Source organism: Staurois parvus, unplaced genomic scaffold, assembly GCF_062004578.1.
Source record: "Staurois parvus isolate SC_StPar_1 unplaced genomic scaffold, SC_StPar_1.0 ptg000604l, whole genome shotgun sequence".
NCBI lineage: Eukaryota > Metazoa > Chordata > Amphibia > Anura > Ranidae > Staurois > Staurois parvus.
The window spans coordinates 7,884,978-7,910,511 of NW_028318400.1; the positions used below are offsets into that span (position 1 = coordinate 7,884,978).

The window sequence follows — 25,534 nt, forward strand, 5'->3', positions numbered from 1 at the left end:
AAAGAGCTTTTAAAAATATAATCATGAAGGAACATTATCATTTAAATACTACAAGGAATATAACAGAATATGTAAAAAGGAAATCAAAGGAAAAACCTTCTGGAGATAAAGTGGTTAAAGTTTCACTAAACGCAAAACTTTTTTTTTTTCAGTTTGAATAGCATAACGGAAAGTGTCAAAGTGAGGGATTCCATGTGCCACCAGGGTCACCAGAACTAGTGTACCCATTGGAAGATTTCCCCTCTGTTTCTGTTCCGATGTCAACCAAAAATGTGTGATTTTGTTTTACTTTGACTTCCGATAACACTAAACAGGAAAATAAAGGGGGCAAAGACAACAATAAAAACTAAAAAGAGTTTTAATCCCTCTTCACTCCAAAACTAAAACAAAAATGGTTTTTGTGACACTTAGGTTTGAAAGAAAAATGGTACTGCCATAGCATGTCTACAAATGCAGAAAGTTATCTGAAAATCCTGTGTCATGGGTGCACCCTAAATTGAATTGTTACTAATAAAGAGTCCATATAAATTGTGAAAAAAAAGTTATGACATTTATGAAAAAACTTGCAAAAATTAAAACTAAAAATCAAATTCGAAACCATAATAATTTCCTTTTAACAATAATTTAAAAAATACCTTTTTGTATTGTTTTATGGGATATATCTGGTATCTCTAATAATTACCTAATTAAATTCCTATAATCAGTAATCTTCTTAGATCTCTCTAATGTGTATCTGTTACAAATGGATTAGATCTTTTAATGTTAAGCCAGTTTTAATAGTAGTTCAATGAGCATGCAAAACTGTCTTTCAAAGGAATCATATGCCAATCTCTAGATCATTTAATTCATGATGATTTGCATGAGAAAAGCAATACCTAGATAGCATATGCTGCATTAAAGTACTCCTGCAATGCAAACATGTAGCAATCAATTAGTTAATGATGCAGTTATCACAAGCAGGGTGTCTAATTGGGTTCTAGGCAGATGCTGCTTACACGCAAGAATGATCTACTGTTAAGCATCTGTTGACCCTTAGATTTTAATCGTTTCTTAGGCTTTCTATTTAGTTGATTGAGGGTTTTCCAAATTCTGCATATTCTTTTGCCATTCCTTTGCAATTTATTACATATTTCTGCTTGGTTTGCATGATAAAAAAGAGGTTATACTGTTTCTACAGAACAGTAGTTATGACACTGTGATTTATTCAGGCTCTCTCAGGTGACTGCATATGGAATAATAAGATCTATTTTGCAGTTCAGCTATTAATTTTGTAGTGTTTCCAGTTACCCCTATATTTACCAAATTTAAAATTCATAAAATTAGAATCAGGTGTTCCATATTAGGAGCCAATGATTAAAACCTTTCCAGAGAGTTTGTAGGTGGAACATGTCCTACTTAAACCTCAGATATCTAGGGTGTGGTGTTCTCTTTGCCATTGTTGTGTGTGGTGTCATCATACCTGCCAAGATCAAAAAGAGCTTTCCAATGTGGATGTCATTGAGTCTTGTTTGCTGATTATTATTATTATTATAATACAGTATTTATAAAGCGCCAACATTTCGCTCAGCGCTGTACAATATAATGGGAGACAATACATGCGACAGTACAATAACAATACAATGCGATTCACGAGGGGTTCAAGAGCCCTGCTCCTTGGAGCTTACAATCTAGGAGGGAGGGGATAGTAGTACAGGAGGAAAAGCTGTGAGGGATGGAGTAGTAGGAAGAGTGGAGGAGGTCAGCAATTAGCAGGGGGTGGGTTAGGCTTCCCTGAAGAGGTAGGTTTTCAGGGTGCGCCTAAAGGAGAGGAGAGTAGGTAATAGTCTTATGGATTGGGGTAGGGAGTTCCAGAGGATGGGTGACGCCCTGGAGAAGTCCTGGAGGCGGGCATGGGAGGAAGAGACCAGGGAACTAGAGAGAAGGAGGTCTTGTGAAGAGCAGAGAGTGCGTTTTGGGTGGTATTTGGATATTAGGTCGGTGATGTAGTTTGGGGCAGTATGATGGACAGCTTTGCACGTCAGTGTTAGGATTTTGAATTTGATACATTGGGCAATCGGAAGCCAGTGGAGGGATTGGCAGAGGGGGGGTGGCGGAAACGGAGCAGTTGGTAAGGTGGATGAGTCTGGCGGCAGAATTCAGGATAGACTGAAGTGAGGATAGCCTGTGGCGAGGCAGGCCAGTGAGGAGGGAGTTGCAGTAATCGAGTCATGATATGATGGAGTGGATAAGCTGCTTAGTGGTGTTTGGGGTTAGAAACGTGTGTATTTTGGCGATGTTGCGGAGGTGGAGTCTGCATGAGTTTGTTAGTGATTGGAGTTGGGGCTGGAAGGATAGATTGGAGTCAATAATGACACCAAGTACTCTGGCCTGTGGGGCGGGCCTGATGGTGGCATTGTTGGACGTGATGGAGAAGTCAGTAGGGGGTGGTGTGCGGGCTGGGGGGAAGATTAGGAGCTCGGTTTTGGAGATGTTCAGTTTAAGGAAGTGGAGCGACATCCAATCTGATATGTCATTCAGTAGGTTTGTGATTCGGGCGGAGACAGAGGGGGTGAGGCGAGAGGTTTAGAGATAGATTTGCGTGTCATCGTCACAGAGGTGGTAGTTGAAGCCGTGAGAGTGTATGAGTTGGCCAAGGGAGAAGGTGTAGATGGAGAAGAGAAGGGGCCCAAGGACAGAGCCTTGAGGGACCCCAACAGAGAGGGGGAGTGAGGGGGAGGTGGCAGCGTTATAGGTAACGCTGAAGGAGCATTGTGATAGGTAGGATGAGAGCCAGGAGAGAGCCTCTGAGGCCAAGGGAGTGTAGTTTTTTGAGGAGGAGGGGGTGGTTGACTGTGTCCAAAGCCGCGGAAAGGTCAAGGAGAAGGAGCACTGAGTCGTGGCCGTTAGATTTGGCAGTTAGCAGGTCGTTGGAGAGTTTGAGTAAGGTAGTTTTGGTGGAGTGTAGGGGACAGAAGCCGGACTGTAGGGGATCGAGGAGGTTGTTGTCATTGAGGTGGGAGCAACTCATGGGGACCCGGGCAATAGGGGATCATGGGGTGCAGTGTGAGAGGTGATGGGTGGAGAGGAGGTCTGGGCAGCGGCGATGTCCCCGCGGATTGTGTCAATCTTGTTTTTGAAGTGATTGGCAATCACTTCATGATGAAACAAGTTTTCAGAAAACTCAAGAATTTCAAATGATCAGCAGGTAACTCGCAACAGTTGGTGTCAAAGTGCCTGCATCTAGATTTGGAAAGAGACTGCACCAATATTTTCTGCATAGGAGGTGTGCCAGGGAAAGAAAAGGCTTATGCAGTTTGAAAAGAACATTGAAGCAAGACTAAAGCAAGAGATTGGAAATGGGCAGTCCATGCAAAGAAACAAATAAACATCTTGCAACCAAAGGATTTTTTTTATTAAGGAGTGGAGTGGTAAAATATGTCACTGACTTTATATCAGAGACTGGTGGGCATATAAACAAAATGCATAAAAGTAACTTCTGCTAAAGGGAGCAATACCAGATTCTGATGTTAAGGGTGTACTTATTTTTTTCCACAACACCATTAGATCTACTGTACTTATATTTCTTTTGAATAAACAAAATAAACTATAAGAAAGGCAAAATGTCCTTGTGTTTTTATTCATATGTATCACTTTTATCTGTGGGCACTGTTTGAATAAAGATCTAATGTTTGCCTGTTTAAATTTAAAAAACAATTGCATTGAATTGAACTCATAAACTCAATGGATATGGCTCCAGGATAGTCCCAAAGCTGTAGATCCTATCTTTATATCTCTGGTGACAACTGAAATTACCTCAAATTATGAGGTAATCATACTTAACCTCTTCCAGACCGCACACTTTTACCCCCTTCCTGACCAGGGCAATTTTCAGCTCTCAGCGCTATCACACTTTGAATGACAATTGCACGGTCATGCAACACTGTACCCAAATAAATTTTTTACCATTTTTTTGAGACAGATAAAGCTTTATTTTGGTGGTATTTATTCACCGCTGGGATTTTTATTTTTTTTGCTATGTAAATGAAAATTCCAAAAATTTTGAAAAAAAGTGTTTTTTTAATAAAATTTTGCAAATAAATAATATTTCATCATAACTTGGCCAAAATTTATTCCGTTATCTTTTTAGTAAAAAAAAAAAAATCCAAATTAGTTTTTAACCAAAAATTATAATTTTTAAACATTTTTTTTTTTACATTTTTATTTTTTTTATATTATTTTTTATTTTTAGGTTTTTTTTACATACTGCCAACCTAGCAGTACAGTGTCACCATGGGGGGAGATGAAGATTTTTTTTTTTTTACACTGATTGCTTTTACACCCATATAGGATGTAAAAGCAATCATTTCTCCTTCTCTCTAGCTGCATTTTTGCACTCATTGAGAAGTACTGAGTGAGCTGTGATTGGTCACAGCTTGTCACATGGTACAAGGCTGTTGTGAATAGCCTTGTACCATGTGACCTCTGTGATCATTCACAGATTTCACACGTAGTAAGCAATGATGTCAGAAATGACATCTTGCTTACTACTTTGCATGTGATCACTGATTGGCCAACCAGTGATCACATGATCAGGACCTCGTACAGAGGTCTCATCCGACGATCAGTGTTTCACTGTGTCCGGAGGACACAGCGGGCACCGGATCGTGGTGCTGCACGCTCCCAGGGAGCGCACACAAGCAGGGTGTGGGGAGGCCGTTTATAAACGGCCACCCGACCCCGCAGTGCCACTGTCTGGCCGTTTATATGCAACAGCCAGTCGGGAAGTGGTTAAGTTCAGGTTTGCATAAAAGATTAAAATAATTATATTAGATGAACAAATATGGATTGCCTCTTTTGGTTATCCTATGAAAGAAATATAAATGGGAAGACCCCATTTAATTATATACTTAATGTGATCAAAATAGTAACAACTGCTATAGTAAAAACGTAGGAGTGTGTGCATTAGTGAAAGCTTAAATAAACACTTGCTAAAAACAGATTCATAATTTAAGAATAACGTCTACTAAGCTGGCAATAAAACAGGATACAGAACATGTGAAGGAGGATGTGATAGTGAGACATGAAGACAATTATTTATATTAAAGTCAATAATGTACTCCCAAAGTATTAATTCAAGGCAGCAATAATATACATTTTATGGCAGCTGCAGTGTGAAATGCTTTTAAAGGTTTCTGGTTTTGAGCAATTCATTACTTTTATTGCCAGAAAAACTATTATTTTTTGTTACTTTATGTAGTAATTCAACCGTATAACTACAGTAACAGCAAATCACACAGCAAAGAATGAAAATGTATTTCAATCAAAATATATTTTTCTTTATCATCTTGATAAGTACACCTCAGGGTTACCAGTATTAATGGGATGTACGAATGTTTTCAACAATTTATAAGGAAACATACAGTATCAAAGCATAGGAAATAGTATTTGTTTTCTGCTTAATCCTGTCCCATTATAAGACATTTAATTAAACTCTTGTTCACTTTAACTATTAATACTACTGAACTATTAGCAGAAATAACAATATAGGCTCATATTGTGTCTACATGCATTTTCATTTGAAGAGTTCCTTGGTGATGAAATCTAGAGGGTTCTATTATACTACCAGCTTCAATTTCTGAAGTTGAGCTAAAACCAGAGGGGGTAGGTTTGAGCTTTTTATGTGTGTCGATGGTTTTGTAGCATTTATGTGAACACAGGTTCATATTAGCACTACCTTCCTAAAAGAAAAACATAAAAAAAAGTATTTCTTAAGGCTGATATTGTGATCTTTAAATGTATAATACTATTCTTTGGCTGGGAAAGGAAGAGCTGAGATGCTGTACTTGACTAACATTTTATTATTTATCTCATGTCCTCTTTCTCACTTGTCGACATAAATTATAGTAACAATGAAAATAAAACTATTGCAAGTGCTTGTAAAAGTGGAATTTTATTGTCACTGCTCCCTTGTATTGAAAATATCTGGATAACTTGTATACATGATTTTAAAAGGTTTCCAAGATTTTCAAGTTGTTCTAGTCACATCCAACCAAGAGGAGACAAACTTAAATTACACTGAGAGACATTTAAATCCCTTTAATTACACCACACCAGAACTCCAGGACTTCTCCAGAGCCTATCATATCCATTTGAACTCACTCCCCCAATTAGTCTCCTACTGTAACCACCTTTAGGTGATCCTTGAAAACCCATCTCTTTAGAGAATATCTTGTTTGTGCTGAAGATTGCGCTGGACTGACTAGATCAGTCACTTGTGGTAGGTGGATGGTTGCATGGATGGGTAGGGAAATGACCCTCCAGTCAGTTGCACCCAATGGTGGATATTGGAAGTAAACCCTCTTGGGGTTTGGGCTGCTGCTTTTCTGGTATGGCCTTGAAGTCAGTGGTGGACTGAAAACTCATGGGGCCCCCGGGCAATAGGGGATCATGGGGCCCCTGTGTCCTTGCCCACACCCAAAAAAGCCTATGAAAAAGCCATTTTCTAATGTTCTAATTTCTGTTATAAAAAATGTCCAATAATCCAATAATTTCATCATACATTTAGGCCAAAATGTATGCTGCTACATGTCTTTGGTAAACAAAATCCCAATAAGTACATATTAATTGGTTTGTGTGAAAGTTATAGTGTCTACAAACTATGATATAGATATTGGAATTTATGCAGCTTTTACTTTCTGACTGTCTCACATTTCCTGAGGTGCTAAAATGCCAGGGTAATACAAACACCCCCAAATTACTCCTTTTTCATAAAGTATACACCCTAAGCTATTTGCTGAGAGGCACATTGAGTCCATGGAAGATTTATTTTTTCCACAAGTTTTTGGAAAATGAATTTTGTTTTTTTTTTTACACAAAGTTGATATTTAAAGGGTATGTTGCTCACACATGCCATGGATATATGAGTATGTGGAGTTATACCTCAATGTATATTCTGCTACTATTTTGCTAGCATGGGGATTCCACATATATGACTTTTTCAGAGACTAGCTGCATACAGGAGCCTGAAATCCAATGACCCCTTTGTAAGCCTGAAGGTGCATAATTTCCACATTCACTTCCTCACTATCTATCACAGTTTCATAGGTTCTGAAATGCCAGGATAGCACAAACCCCTCCACAAATGACCCCTTTTTGGAAAGTAGACACCCCAGACTATTTGCTGAGAGACATGTTGCGTCAATGGAAGATTTTTACCACAAGTTTTCACAAAACTTTAATTTTTTTACACAAAGTTGTCACTTAAATGATAAATTTCTCACACACGCCATGGGTATATGTGGAATTACACTCCAAAATACATTCTGCTACTTCTACCAAGTATGGGGATACCACTGATGTGAGACTTTGTGTAGTAAAAAATGAAATCTATTGACTCAACATGCCTCTCAGCAAATAGTTTGAGGGGTCTACTTTTCAAAAAGGGGTAATTTGGGGGGGGGTTGTTTTCCTGGAATTTTATGCCCAGTATAAGCTTATGCCACACCCACTCACATCCACCATCACTCACTCTTAAATATACAAAAAATGCAGCGCAATACTAAATAATCAAATAATAAATATACATAAATCTTGCTCCGTGACAATTATTTAAATACCGTATAGGTGCTTAATCATATCACCTTATAATAAACATCTAAACGTGCTCCATCCCATAATAATGTCCATATTAACCATGCATTTTCTGAAACATATTCAATGTGCTGGTTCACTTCTGGTTCCAAGATTGGATGGCTTCTTGTTCAAACATTTTTATTAACAATAAACCGGAATTACACAAACAAGGAGACATTGTTAATGTATACTAGGCATTAATGTGACAGTAGGACATAATAGAATGAATGAGGGTCAAGGCATTAACGCCTATACATTTCTAACGGAAACAGGTAAATAAAAATCAATGACAGATCACAAGATGGTATCAGCCAATCATGGTAATGTCTCCCAAGTGCATTAAAGAAATAGGGGGAAGTCTGGAGGGGGTCAGACAGGGGCGGAAGGGGGGGGAGGGGAAGAAGAACAGCAACCATGACTCCATGAACATTCATCAAGTTCACAATAGCCTCTACGTGCTACGCACGAGGGGTTATGGACCAGATCCTTGGCGTATAGTACAGAACTCAAGGGAGAAGCAGTGTTTCATCAAAGTTAGACGGGAGGAAATGCTCTACCCAAGGGCTCCATATGCGCATGAATTTAGGGATCGTGTCAAGAATTGTGGCTTCCACCTTTGCGTGTATCATGGCTTGTGTTATTCTGGTTTTGACGGCCGCGACACTAAGGGTAGGGGATTTCCAAGACTTTGCTATAACCTGTTTAGCCGCTGTCGTGACTTGCATAAGGAGCTTAAATTGTGAGTTGGAGATGCCAGAAGGGCATTGGTTGAGTAGGGCTGTTGTTGGGTCTGGCCATATAGTGATAGTGCTAAATGTAGATATCATGGTAAACATTTCATCCCAAAAGGTTCGGGCTACAGGACAGTCCCACCATATATGGTAATGTGTTCCCAGATCCGCACAGCCTCTGAAACAGTTGGGCGAGTAATCAGGGGTAAATTTTGTGATTCTTGCTGGGACAGGTACCAGCGGGTTAAAACTTTATATTTCGTTTCCAATGCTACAACGTTCTGCAAAGACGATTTTGTGTTGGCCCAAATGTGGTCCCAATCAGACGGGTCAAGTTTCTTACCTAGATCCACTTCCCATTTATGGGTATATAGAGGAGGGGACATGGTGGTCGGAGCGGCAAAGAGTGAGTATAAGCAGGAGATAAGCCCACGTCTATGAGGGTCTTTGCAACACGCTCGTTCAAAAAGAGACATGGTGTCTGGCCGATTGGTTATTGTAGCGTATGGGGCGTAAAAGTGTTGTAGCTGCAAGTATCTAAATATCTCAGAGGCTGGGAGGCTATGCGTTTCCCGCAGCGAGGCAAAGGATTTAAACTTATTCCTCTGTAGGAAGTGATGCGTACGGAGCAAATTAGCAGAGTACCAGGCTTTGAATAAACGGGGTGTCTGCCATGCCGGGGGAAAAGCTGGGTTTCGTAGAAACGAGAGCATAGGATTATGTAGTGATTGGAGGAGGTAACGGGTTTTCAGTTTATCCCATAAGGATAAAAAATGAGAAGTGATGGGGTTGGTTATAGAGCGGCGGTCTATCGGCCAAGATTGGATGGCTTCAAGACGAATCAGGCACTCAAAAAAATAGCTACGACCCCATATATCCAAGCACTCCAATCTTGAGCGCAACCATGGATGGGGGATTAAATTGACAGCAGCAGCCTGTCCACCTGGACTCAGTACTGTGGCTAAAATTCCACTGGTGGTCTGGTCTAACATACCTCATATTGCTGAGAGGCATAAAGAGCACACATACACAGTAAATGTTGGTGTATGTAATACAATATAAAAAAAAGCATTTTTAATTATGCCATTTTAAAAAAATGACATATTTACATTATTTACGTTGTTCTGATGTGCACTCCAAGCTGAAGTACGTATCATACTTCAGAATAAAGCTTATACTCAAAAGTCTTGAAAAACAACCAAAAAGGACTGAAATCAATCAAAAAAGAGGAAGATTGCGCAACCAAACTCTCATCTCTAAATAGTTACAATCTCAATAGATGCACCTAATGTATGTCATACTTGCAGGTCTCGACCCTTCTAGTCTCCCACCATCATGCAGAATGTCATCTAACAAGACTCACACAATGCACCTGTATCTATATATAATTCATTGATAGAGAACTAAAGTGTACCTGTTGGGACTGTCCAAAAAAAGAACCCTTCTGGCATAAAGTATGTGAGCTTATAGTTCACATCACTGAAACTAAAATAGCACTTACTTCGGCCTGTTGTCTGCTATATACTGTATATCCAATTGCTCTATGGAAAGAAATTAGAGGTCTTTGACTAGACATTTTTTAATTGCTGCTAAAGTGATATTTTCTAAATGCTAGAAATATACCCAAACACCATTTATTTATTTATTTCAGGTACTTATATAGCGCCGTCAATTTACGCAGCGCTTTACACATATAACCATCAATTACAGAATGGTTATGCTTAATAGAGGAGATTTATGACATGGAGGAGATAGCAGCCATTGCCAGAGAATATACTGAAAAATTCCATAAGATATGGAATTCCTCCATTCTTGTATTCCGCCATTCTAACAGACATACACAGTTAGCAACAAGTTGAAATTATTACTACTTCTATAAAGACATTATAGTATACTTATGTGCTTTTATTAAGCTTTTTGAGGACTGTCTAGATAATCACAATTTCCTGGATATAAACTTCATCTGTAATATGCTTATTGATATCCGACATGGATTAGTTCTCTCATTTTATTTTTCTTTATTCTTGTAATTCATTTACTTAATTTTATTCCTATAATCTGTATACGTTATCTTAGATGTAATATTTGATATTAGACCAATATCAGGAACTTCTCTAGTTTTGATCATCTACTTGTAGTATCTTCTACTGTGAACATATTAAGACTTACTGGATCTTGTGCCATATATATTGTTCCTGGAATTGTAAAATACTGCATTCATTCCTTTTCAATAAAAAAATTAATGACAAAACAGAAAAATGGATACATTCCAATTATCAGTTGTCACCATATTTCATGGTTGCGCTGCATCCCTAGGGAACAGTTTGTCATTTTGTGCAGGAATTGCTACAATATTTCTGATTTTCATCAATATGCAGAAATGCTGAAAAAAGATTTATGGTAAAAAGTTATAATGAATAGGATTTAAATGTAGAAATAAGACAAATTTCCCAGAATGAAAGGGAGAATCTTCTAAATACAACCCCCAGAGAATAATAGTAAATCCGAGTGTACTTTCTCTCCTACTATTCCAATACGACATTGTAAGATCAGAAAAATATTGAATAAACATTGGGATATTATTAGGAATGATAAGATCATAGGTAATAAAATTCTTAATAAATCTCCCATTATATATTGAACGGTAGTGGCTTTTAAAAATCCAGACAATCACATTGGCTGATTTGGAAAGAATTTATTTGCAAATTATGGTGGAAAATAAGTATTTGGTCACCTACAAACAAGCAAGATTTCTGGCTCTCGCAGACCTGTACCTTCTTCTTTAAAAGGGCTCCTCTGTTCTGCACTCATTCCCTGTATCAATGGCACCTGTTTGAACTTGTTATCAGTACAAAAGACACCTGTCCACAACCTCAAACAGTCACACTCCAAACTCCACTATGGTGAAGATCAAAGAGCTGTCGAAGGACACCAGAAACAAAATTGTAGACCTGCACCAGGCTGGGAAGACTGAATCTTCAATAGGCAAGCAGCTTGGTGTGAACAAATCAACCGTGGGAGCAATAATTAGAAAATGGAAGACATACAAGACCGCTGATAATCTCCCTCGATCTGGGGCTCCAAGCAAGATCTCACCCCGTGGGGTCAAAATGATCACAAGAACGGTGAGCAAAAATCCCAGGACCACACGGGGGGACCTAGTAAATGACTTGCAGAGAGCTGGGACCAACGTAACAAAGGCTACCATCAGTAACACACTACGCCGCCAGGGACTCAGATCCTGCAGTGCCAGACGTGTCCCCCTGCTTAAGCCAGTACATATCCGGCCCCATCTGAAGTTTGCTAGAGAGCATTTGGATGATCCAGAAGAGGATTGGGAGAATTTCATATGGTCAGATGAAACCAAAATAGAACTGTTTGGTAGAAACACAACTCGTCGTGTTTGGAGGAGAGAATGCGGAGTTGCATCCAAAGAACACCATACCTACTGTGAAGCATGGGGGTGGCAACATCATGCTTTGGGGCCAGGACGACTGATCCATGTACAGGACAGAATGAATGGGGCCATGTATCGTGAGATTTTGAGTGCAAACGTCCTTCCATCAGCAAGGGCATTGAAGATGAAACATGGCTGGGTCTTCCAACATGACAATGATCCCAAACATATCGCCCGGGCAATGAAGGAGTGGCTTTGTAAGAAGCATTTCAAGGTCCTGGAGTGGCCTAGCCAGTCTCCAGATCTCAACCCCATAGAAAACCTTTGGAGGGAGTTGAAAATCTGTGTTGCCCAGCGACAGCCCCAAAACATCACTGCTCTAGAGGAGATCTGCATGGAGGAATGGGCCAACATACCAGCAACAGTGTGTGCCAACCTGGTGAAGACTTACAGGAAACGTTTGACCTCTGTCATTGCCAACAAAGGATATATAACAAAGTATTGAGATGAACTTTTGATATTGACTAAATACTTATTTTCCACCATAATTTGCAAATAAATTCTTTCCAAATCAGTTAATGTGATTGTCTGGATTTTTTTTCTCATTTTGTCTCTCATAGTTGAGGTTTACCTATGATGCCAATTACAGGCCTCTCTCATCTTTTTAAGCGGGAGAACTTGCACAATTGGTGGCTGACTAAATACTTTTTTGCCCCACTGCATTTTCAGAATAATGCTCTGTTAGACCACCTATAGTCTGAGGTCTAAGTATTCGGTAAGGAGCAGTGTATTTTTGTGGTGATGGGCATGAGAGTTTCTATTTCACTACACACATGGAGGATTATTGTGGATACGGCTGTTCATCATAATTGGAATTTTGTCATCAAAAGGCTTTTTCATTATTTGGTAATTCATGTATTTTGACTTAATAATATTGGTAGGAGCACATTTAAAGTATGAGTGACTCACTATTAGTATATTTTTTATTGATAGCACAACAACAACTGTATATCACTTATTGAGAATTTGTATTGGTATTTTTGAGTGCTGCTATTGTTTCACTGTTTGTTTTTTTTATGGTTCACAGTTTGTGTGGATTTTTTCAGCACTGACTTACATAATTTTCACATGTTTATAAATGTCTTGGTATTCAGTCTGCTGCTGTGAACTTTGTTTTGTTTTCTCAGCCAGCAGTCGACTTTTATGTAAATGTGATCTAGGTGGCTCCAGAGTGGCCTGATCACTTTAAAGCTGGGTACACACAGACCAAAAATTGAATGAAAATGGTTGGTTCAGCAGGAATCTGCCGACTTTCGGCCTGCGTGTACAGCTTCTCGTCTGACAGAGGCCAGTCTCAGGGCAGGCTTCTCACAAACGGGCATGCTGGAAAACCATTATCCAATCGGCATCCAATCAGTACTGGCAGCCAATTGCTGCCACTGCTGAAAACACAATAGCTTAGTGGGAAGATCACCATTCTAACGTTGTCATTTTTTTTTTTTCATTCAGCCTGTTGTGTTGGACGAAAAAACTTCCTGTGTGTACCCAGAATTATGGTACTGGGAACATACCTGCCCTCCCCCTGCTACTGGTGCCTGTGGAGGACACTGGTTTCCTCTGTTCTTCTGGGTGGTCCAGGACCATGGTAAAATGCTCCAACATTGAGAATAGGAGGGGATTGTGAAATGTTCCCTGATTTCTTCTATGCAAATTAACCTGGGAGCAATGTGTATTACAGCACTTCTGGGTTCAAAGCTGTCATTTGCCAGATAATGTATGATTTGAGCTTGATTGGAAGTAGTGGAGGCAAGGGGAGGCATTATTAGATCCCTGATGTCTTTGTGAAAAGTACCTGTCACCTGCCCATGCTATCACATAGTAGGTTTGTTAACTCTATTGTGATAGCAATAAAGTTGAAATAAAAAGTGTTGAAAATATAAATTAGAATAGAATAAACAAAAAATGTAAAAGTAACCTCAATGCTCCTGTACACACCTGAATGCAAACATGCATGCAGACTGCACATATGTATTGAAACATAAATTGCACCACACATGTGAGGCATTGCATGAACATCAGACTGAGAGCAGTAATTTTAGGCAGCCAGTTTTAGACTTGCCTTCAGAAATAATTAAAGAAAGCCTGCTGCCATTGAAAATATATAATATTAATCTGATAATAATAAATGGATCGTGACTCTGTATTTTAATGACAAATTGTGTTGCATTATCAATCCTTGATATTTTCCAGAATGTAGGGTAAGAAAGTAAAGGGATGAGAGTAGGATTGTGAGAGAAGCTAAAAAGTATTTATATTCAAAAAGAAAAACTTTCAAGGTTACTCATACTTGCAGTCACTTCTCACCAGGAAAGTGCTGTGCAGAATCAATCATTTGTTTGGAGATTGCAAAATAGAACAGTGTTCATTTTTCCCTACGTGAGGACAGCAAAGGTGACAGCAAAATGAAATCTTCATTTACAATACATTTTCAAAGCACAGGTCATGCAATATCATCATCACATTTCCACTTGCATCTATAGAGTATATCATAAACATCTTCCACAGTCCCAATAACAGGAGCCAAATCTCATTCAATATACTCAAGGAAAAATAATCGAGTAGCCATCATGGCACAGGAGCAAAACTAGTTCTTAATATGCAAAATCACCATGCAGGAATGCCTGAAGCGATCTTTGGAATGTCTATTTGCTACCTGGAATGGAATAACTTTACCCCTTGCAATAAAAATGGAAATGTGTGCATGAAGAATGGATCATTTTTAAGTCAAACCGGTTGACTTTAAGTGCTAAGCTCAGTATCAAGCATCTTAAGAGTGTCTTGCATTGTGACAGCTAAAAATAACATTCAGAATTAACTATACAATAAGTGTAAAACTGGATTTTATGTGTGTACATGTGTAAATAATATCCCATTCTAACTTAAAGGAATCATAGACTAGTGTCCTTAGTGCCATCTATTGGTTCATGGCTGTGTGCAAATCTTCATATACTGTACATTTTCAAAGTGTATCTAAAGCTGATTTTTGTCTAGAAGGTTTACAACCTCTGTCATTTTTTTCCTGATATCCTAAAATTCACCCTCTCTATTTGTCCTGATGATGGATAGAGGGGACACTATTCCAATGGGGTCACCTGTAATGACTGTTTAGGAAAGTATTTCACTTGCTTTGTTATGTGAGGTGATTGTTTTTGAGATTTCTTCACCCTCCCTGTTGTGCCTAAAGGTGGGAAGAGGGGGAAAGTTAAAAGGACATAGCAAAGAGAAAAACTTTACCGGAGTTTGAACCATTCCTCACTCTATCCAAAACTAAGTTTTTGACTTTAGATATACTTTAAGTGACCTAAGACTGCATTGACACAACCTACTTTCACACAACCACTTCTCCTCTAATACCTCTTGAATTGTGTAATACCTGGGACAGGTAGAGATATGTACATGCAGAGTGGAGAAGGATGGGAAGGAGAGAAGTTAGACATATGACATAACTAGATAACATCATCAAAGACCAGATCTTAAAATTTTTTCTGCCCAAGGCAGATGCAGTAGGCCACCTTTTGATACAAAAATAATTAATTTTCAAAGACTTACAATATTACAACACTATAATAAAATAAAATGAAGCAATATCTTACCGACACTCATTAATCAAAAGATTATATAACACTTTGCCTTGATACATTGGTATACTCGTAGGACACTTTCCATTGACCTCCCAGTCGACCTTTAGGCCTCCTCCTGACTTTTCCTTTTAGTGACTCTTCTTGAGTTTCTGGATAGCCTCCACAGAGCAATCTCATTGTTATTTATCTTACATGAATGTGTCCCATTTTCATCTTGCTCTTCCATCTTCTTTTCATTGATTGCATTTGTTTGTAAATTTTGAAATAATATTTAGTTCTTATTGAAAATATGAACCAAAACCATGTTAATGCACTTAAAACCAGTAACATGATACTGAGACAACATAAGTACTGTACTGACACAACTAGAAATTTCTGCAGAGGCACAATCAGTACCATACTGATGCAGCCAAAAACATGTCTGCAGAGACACAATCGGTACCATATTGACACTACCAAAAATCTGTCTGCAAACCACAAAGAATTAGTACTGTTCTGTCCAGAAAAAAATCCATGAGACACAGCTTCCTGACATATTTTTTCTAATGGACCACAGACCTAGGCATGTAATTCTACTGCATGTGATGCAATGTGCTTAGGGTCAGGTACATTTAAGTGTGTATGCATATTGTGGTGTGATTGCAAATGAATAGGCACACACCCCATAGCTTATACCCCATGCATTGCTGCAATGCATATGAATGTATGCTGCAACATTTTCACCAGTGTGGCTTATCCCTTAACCAAGCAAAATTAAAAATATGCATGCAATAACCCATGTGTCACCTACAAATGTCCACATGTTAGGCACATCCCAATAAACCAAAGCAATTATTCACATTTTCACATTTCCAATAAAAAACAACACAATAAGTAAGAACTTTATTACTATTTTTTTCTGTATCTATTGTGAAACAGAATACCGTATACAGATATTTATTTGGTTTATTATTATACTGTATGTATTGTGAATGTGAATATATTGATATTTTTGAGTGCATTATAGAAGCCTGTAATAAATATTATATAACCCCTAGTAACTATCCACATGTTGACATTTGCATTAAATATAAATGGCAACAATAAATAATCTGTAACACTGTTATATTTATTATTTTTATCATATACCTTAGTCAGATGCCCCCAACCCTGAAGCCAACAGTTTTGTAAGCAGACATAGCTGGCTTGCACAGTGAGGCACTCCATATTATGAAGTTGATGCCTAATATGCTCCACCAACTCCAATGGGACCCATGACACTGCACATTGGGAGTGGGAGGGTTTACTAGAAAAAGGGTGGGCACCAGCACTGGCAAACTTTATTAGTAATGAGAGCCCATCAGCCTATATTAAAGTGGCAAGCTGGAGTGCAGGTTGATATAGCCTTGGTGGTAAAGCACCATACTTAGTGTCTGTGTCTCCCTAGACCACAGTCTAGGTGACCTAGGGCAATGCTGGGATCTGATTTGAGACCAAGTAATGAATGTATGAGAGACTCTTCACACAAAAGCATAACATAGCCTACATACTATTATAATATATTTCAGTGTTTCTCAACCTTTTTTCAGTCAAGGTACCCTTTAAAATCCTGCACAATCTTAAGGCACCCTTTAAAATTCTGCACAATCTTAAGGCACCCTTTAAAATTCTGCACAATCTTGAGGCACCCTTTATAATTCTGCACACTCTTGAGGAACCCTTTAAAATACTCCACAATCATGAAGGACCCCATTAGAAAATGTAAAAGACTAAACTAATATTTTTACAAAACACAGCAACATCTGCACATGTAGTATACCCAGCATTAGAGGTGATCAGTTACACTTTTCCACAGTGGTACTGACTAGTATTCCATTGTTTCTTTCTCCTTCAGTTTTTCTCTCTCACTCAGCTAATGTGAACCCAGTGCTGATGTAGAGGGGAAGGGGAGGGGCAAGCAGGGATGTTCTGCTGTTGTCTGATATCCTTCTTATCATATGTCAATAGTTGTCATGTCCCTGGCTGCTAGAAAGTTATAATGGTGCACAATGAAAACCTGTGGCTTTGTGTAACTTTAAGGAAGTCTTGTTTACAGTTTTTAGGCATTTTGCCAAGGGACCCCTGAAGGCACCCCAGGGTGCTTTGGCATCCTGGTTGAAAAAGGTTGATACAGGTAGTCTATGAAATAGTATATTATTTATTACATTCACTTTTCAAAACAGCTTATTTTTTTATATCATATGTGTCTATGGGGGTAGACGTATTTGACTTTTACCTGCTGATCTCCTACCTCAATTATAAGGTCTGTCTATTTAAAAACAACATTTCTGCAGTCTATATTGATGTCAGCACACTGACATTACACCTGTTGGCCAGAGGCCATTTAATGTTTTTCTCATTTGTAAATCACATGATGGTGCTCAGAGCTGTTTTTTTTTATGTCCCAGTGATTCCCATGCAACTAATATATGTTAGGGGATATTATTATGGAAGGACTTCAATATCAATAAACATCCTAAATATGTATCAAAATAATTATAGCAATAGTGACAGTAGCCATCATTTATTAATAACATTGTTTTTGAGTTTGAAAGTTTGGTTTAAATAACGGGTCCATTAAAGTGCTCAGAAGCTTCTTGATTCAAACTGCTTGTCAAACAAAATTAGATGTATCCTTGGGGTTGCTTTATTAAAGAAGTAAAGCATGTTCACGTTTGCTGAAATTCACTTAGCTTAGTGATTGTGGCTTAGTGTATGAGATGAAGCTGTGCTGACTTCAATCATCCAATCATGTGTGCAATCATATAAGCAAAAATCCTGTTTTTTTTTTTAATTTCCATGCACATGATTGTGTATACTATGCAAATAGAATTTTTACCCTAATTACTAAAGTAAAAATTCATTCTGCAAAGCCAAAATTAATTTTGTAAAGGGATGATGCTTTGCTCAATTCTCAAATCAATTCTATTGAAAACACAAAAAACTTCCAATATAATGTGACTATTACCATTGCCATTTTCTTACTAATAACAGTGAATCAGGATGGAGGAGACCAAACTCTTTTGCAGTTATCTTCTAATATCTTTGATATCTAACACCTTTGACAAGGGTTAAGCATTGTAATTTTGGCAAAATAAATTTAACCACAAAATTCCAAATGTCTTTCAAACTGCTTAAGTAAAATTACCATTCTATATAGAACATTTACTCTTTTTTTTATTTTTGGGGAGAGGGATGTTTACGTTATTTTAGTATATTTAAGTTAGTGTTTTTTGTATTTGTGCTTTTCTTTTTTTGTGGATTTGATCATTTTGTGCACTGTCACTTTTTTATTTTACTTTCATTTTGATGTTTTTGTCTGTAAAAAATTAAACATAAAATTATGGGCTAATGGGGAAAATCGTGGCACATTAACAGGTACAGGATTCTTGAAATGTAATTCTGTAACTCTTAGATGCCATATTAAGTTCATTGCACTCTTTAAGGGCAACTCCACTTTTGTAAAAAAAAAAAAGGATAACAAACAAAAAATGATATAGCATATACAATTGCTACATATGCCATTGTGTACTAGAATGTTATTAAAAATATATTTCCTTTTCAATCTGCAGCTATTGTAATTTTCTGTAGAATGTATTGCAATGACAACCTAGAGATGTTCTGTTCTGTTTTCTGTATACTGTTGGTGTACAGAACATCCCAGAAAATTTCCTGCTTGTGTGATTTGGCTTACTGATTTACCCAGAAGCCTGCACTGAGTTACAAGTAAAATTTTATGCATCCTCTGCAATAGAAATGTTAGTTTGGGTGAGATCATTCCTAAGGTTTAACAATTTCTATGAGATGTAGGTACTGCAACTTTTCTCGTCAGAACATGAAGAGTGCACCAATTAAATATAAGGAACCAGACCCTGACATTTAGAATCACTATCTAAAGGACATAGTGGAACAAACAGCTTTTTCTCCAGAGAAGAAAAAGAAAAGACTCAATGGGGTGGATTTACTAAAATGGGACAGTGAAAATGTGCATGGTAGCCAATCAGTTTCTAACTTCAGCTTGTTCAATTATGCTTTGACTAAATAAAACTGGATGCTGATTGGTTTTTATGTAGCGCTGCACCAGATTTTGCAGTCTCCTTTATTTTAGTAAATCAACCCTGATGTACATTGCTCACCCAGAATGGATTGTTGTTTTTTTTACTCTTCAAATCCACCAAAACATCCTTGTTATACCCTCTCTATGGACTTTTTTGTAAAATGTAATTTATCATAGGATGACAGTTTTAAAAGCATGCTGGGCTTTCCAATAAGAATGACCAGCACTTCCTTTATGCCTTCCAGTAGACCGTGTTTATCCACTAGTTAGGTCCTTGTTATTTTTTGCTAGCAGAGGGAAGGTAGACATTTCATCCCCCTGATTTCAGGTCTGTATTTAACACAGCAACGGAAAGAAATAGATTTAAGAGGGCATATAACTTACATACAGCATGCACTAAAAAAGTTTGCTAGGAACAAAAGGAAAGGGATTTTTTTGAAGAAGAGACACGTTTTCTCTGCCAAAATTTTCAAGCATTTATTGTAAAGTTTAGTTTCATTTTAACTCCATCGTCTAGTTTTCTCTCACTCACTCTATCTCTTTTTGTAAATGGTTATTGAAGGTTTCCATCAAATCTTGTTGATTGTATTTTCATTATATTTCTGTATTTACTGATTGCTATCTGCTTTTTCAGGAACATGAAAATGTATTTGCTGCTGTGAGTTTTTTCTTATTCTTGCATACTTTAAAAAATAAATATGTGGCAAACTATATGTTTAGTACCAACACACTGTGGATTTGAAAATATCACACTGTGAGCTTATATCTCCACTGACCATTATTAATAAATGATTGCTTTAAAAACAGATAGTCTGATGTACTTTAGGTGTTTGTTCTGTCAAAAAAACAAAACAAGTGAAGTCTCATTACATTATGGATACAGTCTATTTATTTAAGGAAACATATTCTCTATTTATGTTTTTCTATAAGCATTGTTCAGTGACCTGATAAGGCCCTGACAAGATATTCAGGGCCCATTCACAGCAGGAACTGAATGTGAATTGCACAGAAATGTGCTGTGTGATTCACATGTAGTTTGCAGTGTGCATTGTGATTTCAAATCACACACAACTGCACCAAAAGTAGTGCATACTTCTGTACCATGCGATATGGTGCAGAACAACACACTGCATTTGTCTCCACTGGAAACACATGTAACAGGGTGACAACACTGAAGCACAATTGGAAACTGTTACAAAGTGTTGTCACCCTATTACAGAAAGTGTATAAGCAAGTACCTTCATAGCAGGATCATCAGGTATTATTTCAATCTGCATATTTAAAAACAATGAAAATTACTTTTGAAATGAAATTATTACAGTAAAGCTTTTATGAGATAGTAGTGATAAGGTTTATATATTTTAGGTGTAAATATAAACATAGATGGATGCTTTTTATTTATACTGATTTGTGAGTACTGAAAAAATAACTTTTTTCACCCTAAAAAGATTTTTGATCCCTTAAGCGTACAGCCAGCTGTTATTTTTACAATAATACTTAAGCTATACAATACTATTTTTCAGGCTGAGCAAGACAATGGTCATCCACTTCCAGCATTTGCAAACCTTCACATTGAAATTATGGATGAGAACAACCAGTCTCCTTATTTCACTTTGGCTACATACCAAGGCTACATATTAGAGTCTTCTCCTGTGGGGACAACTATCTCTGCCAATCCAAACTTAACTGCTCCTCTGAAAGTTATAGCTTTGGATAATGATATTGAAGAGGTGAGTTTTCCTGTTTTAATATTGTATTCTGTTTAGGGATCAACTCAAACCAAACACAACATGTTCTTTAAAAAATAATTATTAGTTACATCTTTAAACTTATGTTAATAGTTGTTTATAATTCTATATAACACGGATTATTTGGGAACATTTAGCAGCACTTTACTTTAGTGATTACCCCCTAATGTGATCCATAATTGAAACCACTAATAAGTCTGGTGATAACTTGAGAGTGGGGTCTGCACTAACACATAGACCCCAGCAGTGTTAATATTGTTTTCTGATTACGGCTCAACTCAAAGCAAACACAACATGTGCTTTATAAATAATCATTAGTTACATCTTTAAACGTATGTTAATAGTTGTTAATAATTCTGTATAATATGGAACATTTGGGAACATTTAGCAGCACTTTACTTTAGTGATTACCCCCTAATGTGATCCACAATTGAAACCACTAATAAGTCTGGTGGTAACTTGAGAGTGGGGTATGGACTAACACATAGACCCCAGCAGCATATTTTACATATAGATTGTCTAAATAATATCTAATTTATTTCACTGATAGATACTTTAGATTCTAAAGGCCATGGTGTGTTACAATCACAATAGCTTGTATGGTTTAAATAGTAAACATTTTTAATGGCAGAATTATTCCCGTTATTATCTCAACATTTTAATAATATGTAGTTGTCAATTTAAATGTATTTACTGTTTTTACTAAAATAATAAATATGAAACAGACTGTATTAGTATTGCCACATGCATGACAATTATATTGTGCGGTGAGCCTGCTTCTTTTCTCAGATATGTTCTGTTTCACATACAGTATGTTCTAAATTTGCAGTTGGCAATAGCAGCTGTTTTATTTTCATTACTACCATCCATGTGTGGCATGTTCTGTCTGTTAGTGTAACCCAGGCTTCTGAAAAGGCAATAGAGCCTGGCCGACTTGCTTGCACTGCTGGCAATAACAGCTAAAGCAAGAGGTTAACACTTGGTCAGTGCCTCAGGCATGATGAGAGCAGACTGCTCTAATTTTCTGAATAAAAACAGTGATTTGTTAGCTTTTATTTTTTTACTAACTGATGATTTGTTTCAGCTTTTTAGAGGTTTTGTCACAAATGTTCATGTGTTATTTAAGGATGTTCAATATGGATCTTTATAGGATAGCTATGTGTTCTTTATATATGTCCTTTTTTGCTACACAAGCAGAGTATATAACATATTTTCTGGTTAATGGATGCTCCACATTGCCTTGAAAAGGCAGAGTAATCTTATCCATAGATATACTTGTACATAGACATATCTAAAAAAAATCCTTGTAATGCGCTTGAATAAACAAGACAGGTAGTTTGTGTATTGTCATATTTTATTGTCTAATCAGGTTCACAGCTTTTCCACTAGTGTTTGAATATGACCAAAAAACTTTCTTATCTGAAATAACTTTCAAATTTGAATACATTTGGTGTAATGTGACACCACTGACTACAAAATGGTGGCACATTAACTAATCAGATACTGACATCTCTTCTTTCAAAGTAAATATACCTCTAGGACAACTATAGCAAACAGTAAATTATTCTACTAATTTATGGGGTTAATCCCTGCAAAGATAGTATTTAGCATATACATTCATTTTTTCTTTATTGTCCTTTGACAGACACAGGAATTCAGGAATTCTAAGACAATCGGGTCATATGCTGCATGCCTCTTTTTTTAGTACCCTAGTGTTAGTGTTTTCTCAATTTGCTTAGAAAAGCCTAATTATATTTTGCTAGCCTTTTAATTCTTTTTTTTATTTAAATTTTTCTCGGTACTGAGAACTACAGTGGGGATCGAAAGTTTGGGCACCCCAGCTAAAAATTAGTATTAATGTGCATAAAGAAGCCAAGGAAAGATGGAAAAATCGCCAAAAGGCATCAAATTACAGATTAGACATTCTTATAATATGCCAACAAAAGTTAGATTGTATTTCCATCATTTACACTTTCAAAATAACAGAAAACAAAAAAATGACGTCTGCAAAAGTTTGGGCACCCTGCAGAATTTATAGCATGCACTGCCCCCTTTGCAAAGCTGAGACCTGCCAGTGTCATGGATTGTTCTCAATCATCGTCTGGGAAGACCAGGTGATGTCAATCTCAAAGGTTTTTAATGCCCAGACTCATCTGACCTTGCCCCAACAATCAGCACCATGGGTTCTTCTAAGCAGTTGTCTAGAAAACTGAAACTGAAAATAGTTGACGCTCACAAAGCTGGAGAAGGCTATAAGAAGATAGCAAAGCGTTTTCAGATGTCAATATCCTCTGTTCCGAATGAAATTAAGAAATGGCAGTCATCAGGAACAATGGAAGTTAAAGCAAGATCTGGAAGACCAAGAAAAATATCAGACTTGTGAGAAAAACAATTCAAAACCCACGTTTGATTGCACGATCCCTCCAGAAAGATCTGGCAGACGCTGGAGTTGTGGTACACTATTCCACTATAAAGAGATACTTGTACAAATATGGTCTTCATGGAAGAGTCATCAGAAGAAAACCTCTTCTACGTCCTCACCACAAAAATCATTGTTTGAACTTTGCAAATGAACATATAGACAAGCCTGATGCATTTTGGAAACAAGTTCTGTGGACCAATGAGGTTAAAATTGAACTTTTTGGCCGGAATGAGCAAAGGTACGTTTGGAGAAGAAGGGGCACAGAATTTAATGAAAAGAACCTCTGTCCAACTGTTAATCATGGGGTTGGATCAATCATGCTTTGGGGTTGTGTTGCAGCCAGTGGCACAGGGAACATCTCACGAGTAGAAGGAAAAATGGATTCAATAAAATTTCAGCAAATTTTGGATGGTAACTTGATGCCATCTGTGAAAAAGCTGAAGTTAAAGAGAGGATGGCTTCTAAAATGGATAATGATCCTAAACACACCTCGAAATCCACGGGGGATTACATCAAGAGGCGTAAACTGAAGGTTTTGCCATGGCCTTCACAATCTCCTGACCTCAACATAATTGAAAATCTATGGATAGACCTTAAAAGAGCAGTGCGTGACCGACAGCCCAGAAATCTCAAAGAACTGGAAGACTTTTGTAAGGAAGAATGGACAAAGATACCTCAAACAAGAATTGAAAGACTCTTGGCTGGCTACAAAAAGTGTTTACAAGCTGTGATACTTACCAAAGGGGGCAGTACAAGATATTAACTCTGCAGGGTGCCCAAACTTTTGCAGACGCCATTTTTTTGTTTTCTGTTATTTTGAAAGTGTAAATGATGGAAATAAAATCTAACTTTTGTTGACATATTATAAGAATGTCTAATCTGTAATTTGATGCCTTTTGGTGATTTTTCCATCTTCCTTGGCTTCTTTATGCTCATTAATAAAAAATTTTTAGCTGGGGTGCCCAAACTTTCGATCCCCACTGTATATATTTTTTTCTATGACTTCAATCATAGTTAAATAGTTGGTAAGGTTAAATAAAGACACCAGTCCATCCATGTCAACCTGACTTTGTGCCACTATCATTTTTCTTATCCCTGTATTTTGTGATCTCTAAGAAAAACATTAAAATGTATTTTGAATTTATCTACACTCTGACACCACCAACTGTGGAAGTTTAGTTTCACATCTTTACCGCTCTAACAGTAAACAACTCCTTACGTAGTTTAATATTCAATAACTTCTCATTTAACTTCATTGTGTGACTATATGTCTTCTTTCGAGACCTAAGATTAAATGTTTCCTCCCCATGTTAGGATCACTGTTTAAAGTTTTGTATTTCACTATCAATTCCCCTCTTAAGTGCCTCCTCTCCAGGCAGAATAGGTTTAATGTCTGTATTCATTCTCCATAACTAAGGTCCTCCAGCTCCTTTATTAGCTTTGTTACCCTTCTGTGGACTCTCTCCAGTTTCAGCACATCCTTCCTGTGGATTGGTGACTATAACTGGACGACATACTCAAGATCCAGCTGATCCAGATTTTTGTAAAGTGGTAGAGTTATAGTCTCTCTTGAGTATCTCTTGAGTAAAAAGTCTAGTGCTGGTAGTCTGCTGGTCTTGCTTGCTACAGCCTGGCGTTGCATGTTTTTGTTGAGTGTGTGATCTAGCAGGACTCCCAGATCCTTTTCCATCCTCAATTCCCCCAAAGGTCCACCCCCTGGTGAGTAACTTGCATTTATATTTTTCAGCTCCCAAGTGCATTACTTTACATTTTCCACATTGAACCTCGTCTTTCATTTAGTTGCCCAGCCCTCCTATTTTTTTAGCTCTTCTTAACTTTGACCATCAGAAAACTCTGAGATTGAACTATTATCTCCAACCTCTATATTGATTATGAACAAGTTAAGCAG

The 25,534-nt window shown here is 37.5% G+C and overlaps 1 protein-coding gene across 1 annotated transcript in view; it reads left to right on the forward strand.

Moving 5' to 3' along the window:
* Positions 1 to 25,534, forward strand: part of PCDH15 (protocadherin related 15) — a gene marked incomplete at its 3' end in the record, with an annotated part of 1,039,494 nt that overhangs the window by 677,338 nt on the left and 336,622 nt on the right. Inside the window, exon 12 of the mRNA XM_089692803.1 lies at positions 20,979 to 21,185. Coding sequence (XP_089548929.1) covers positions 20,979 to 21,185 — 207 coding nt within the window. The remainder of the gene's footprint in view (positions 1 to 20,978; positions 21,186 to 25,534) is intronic.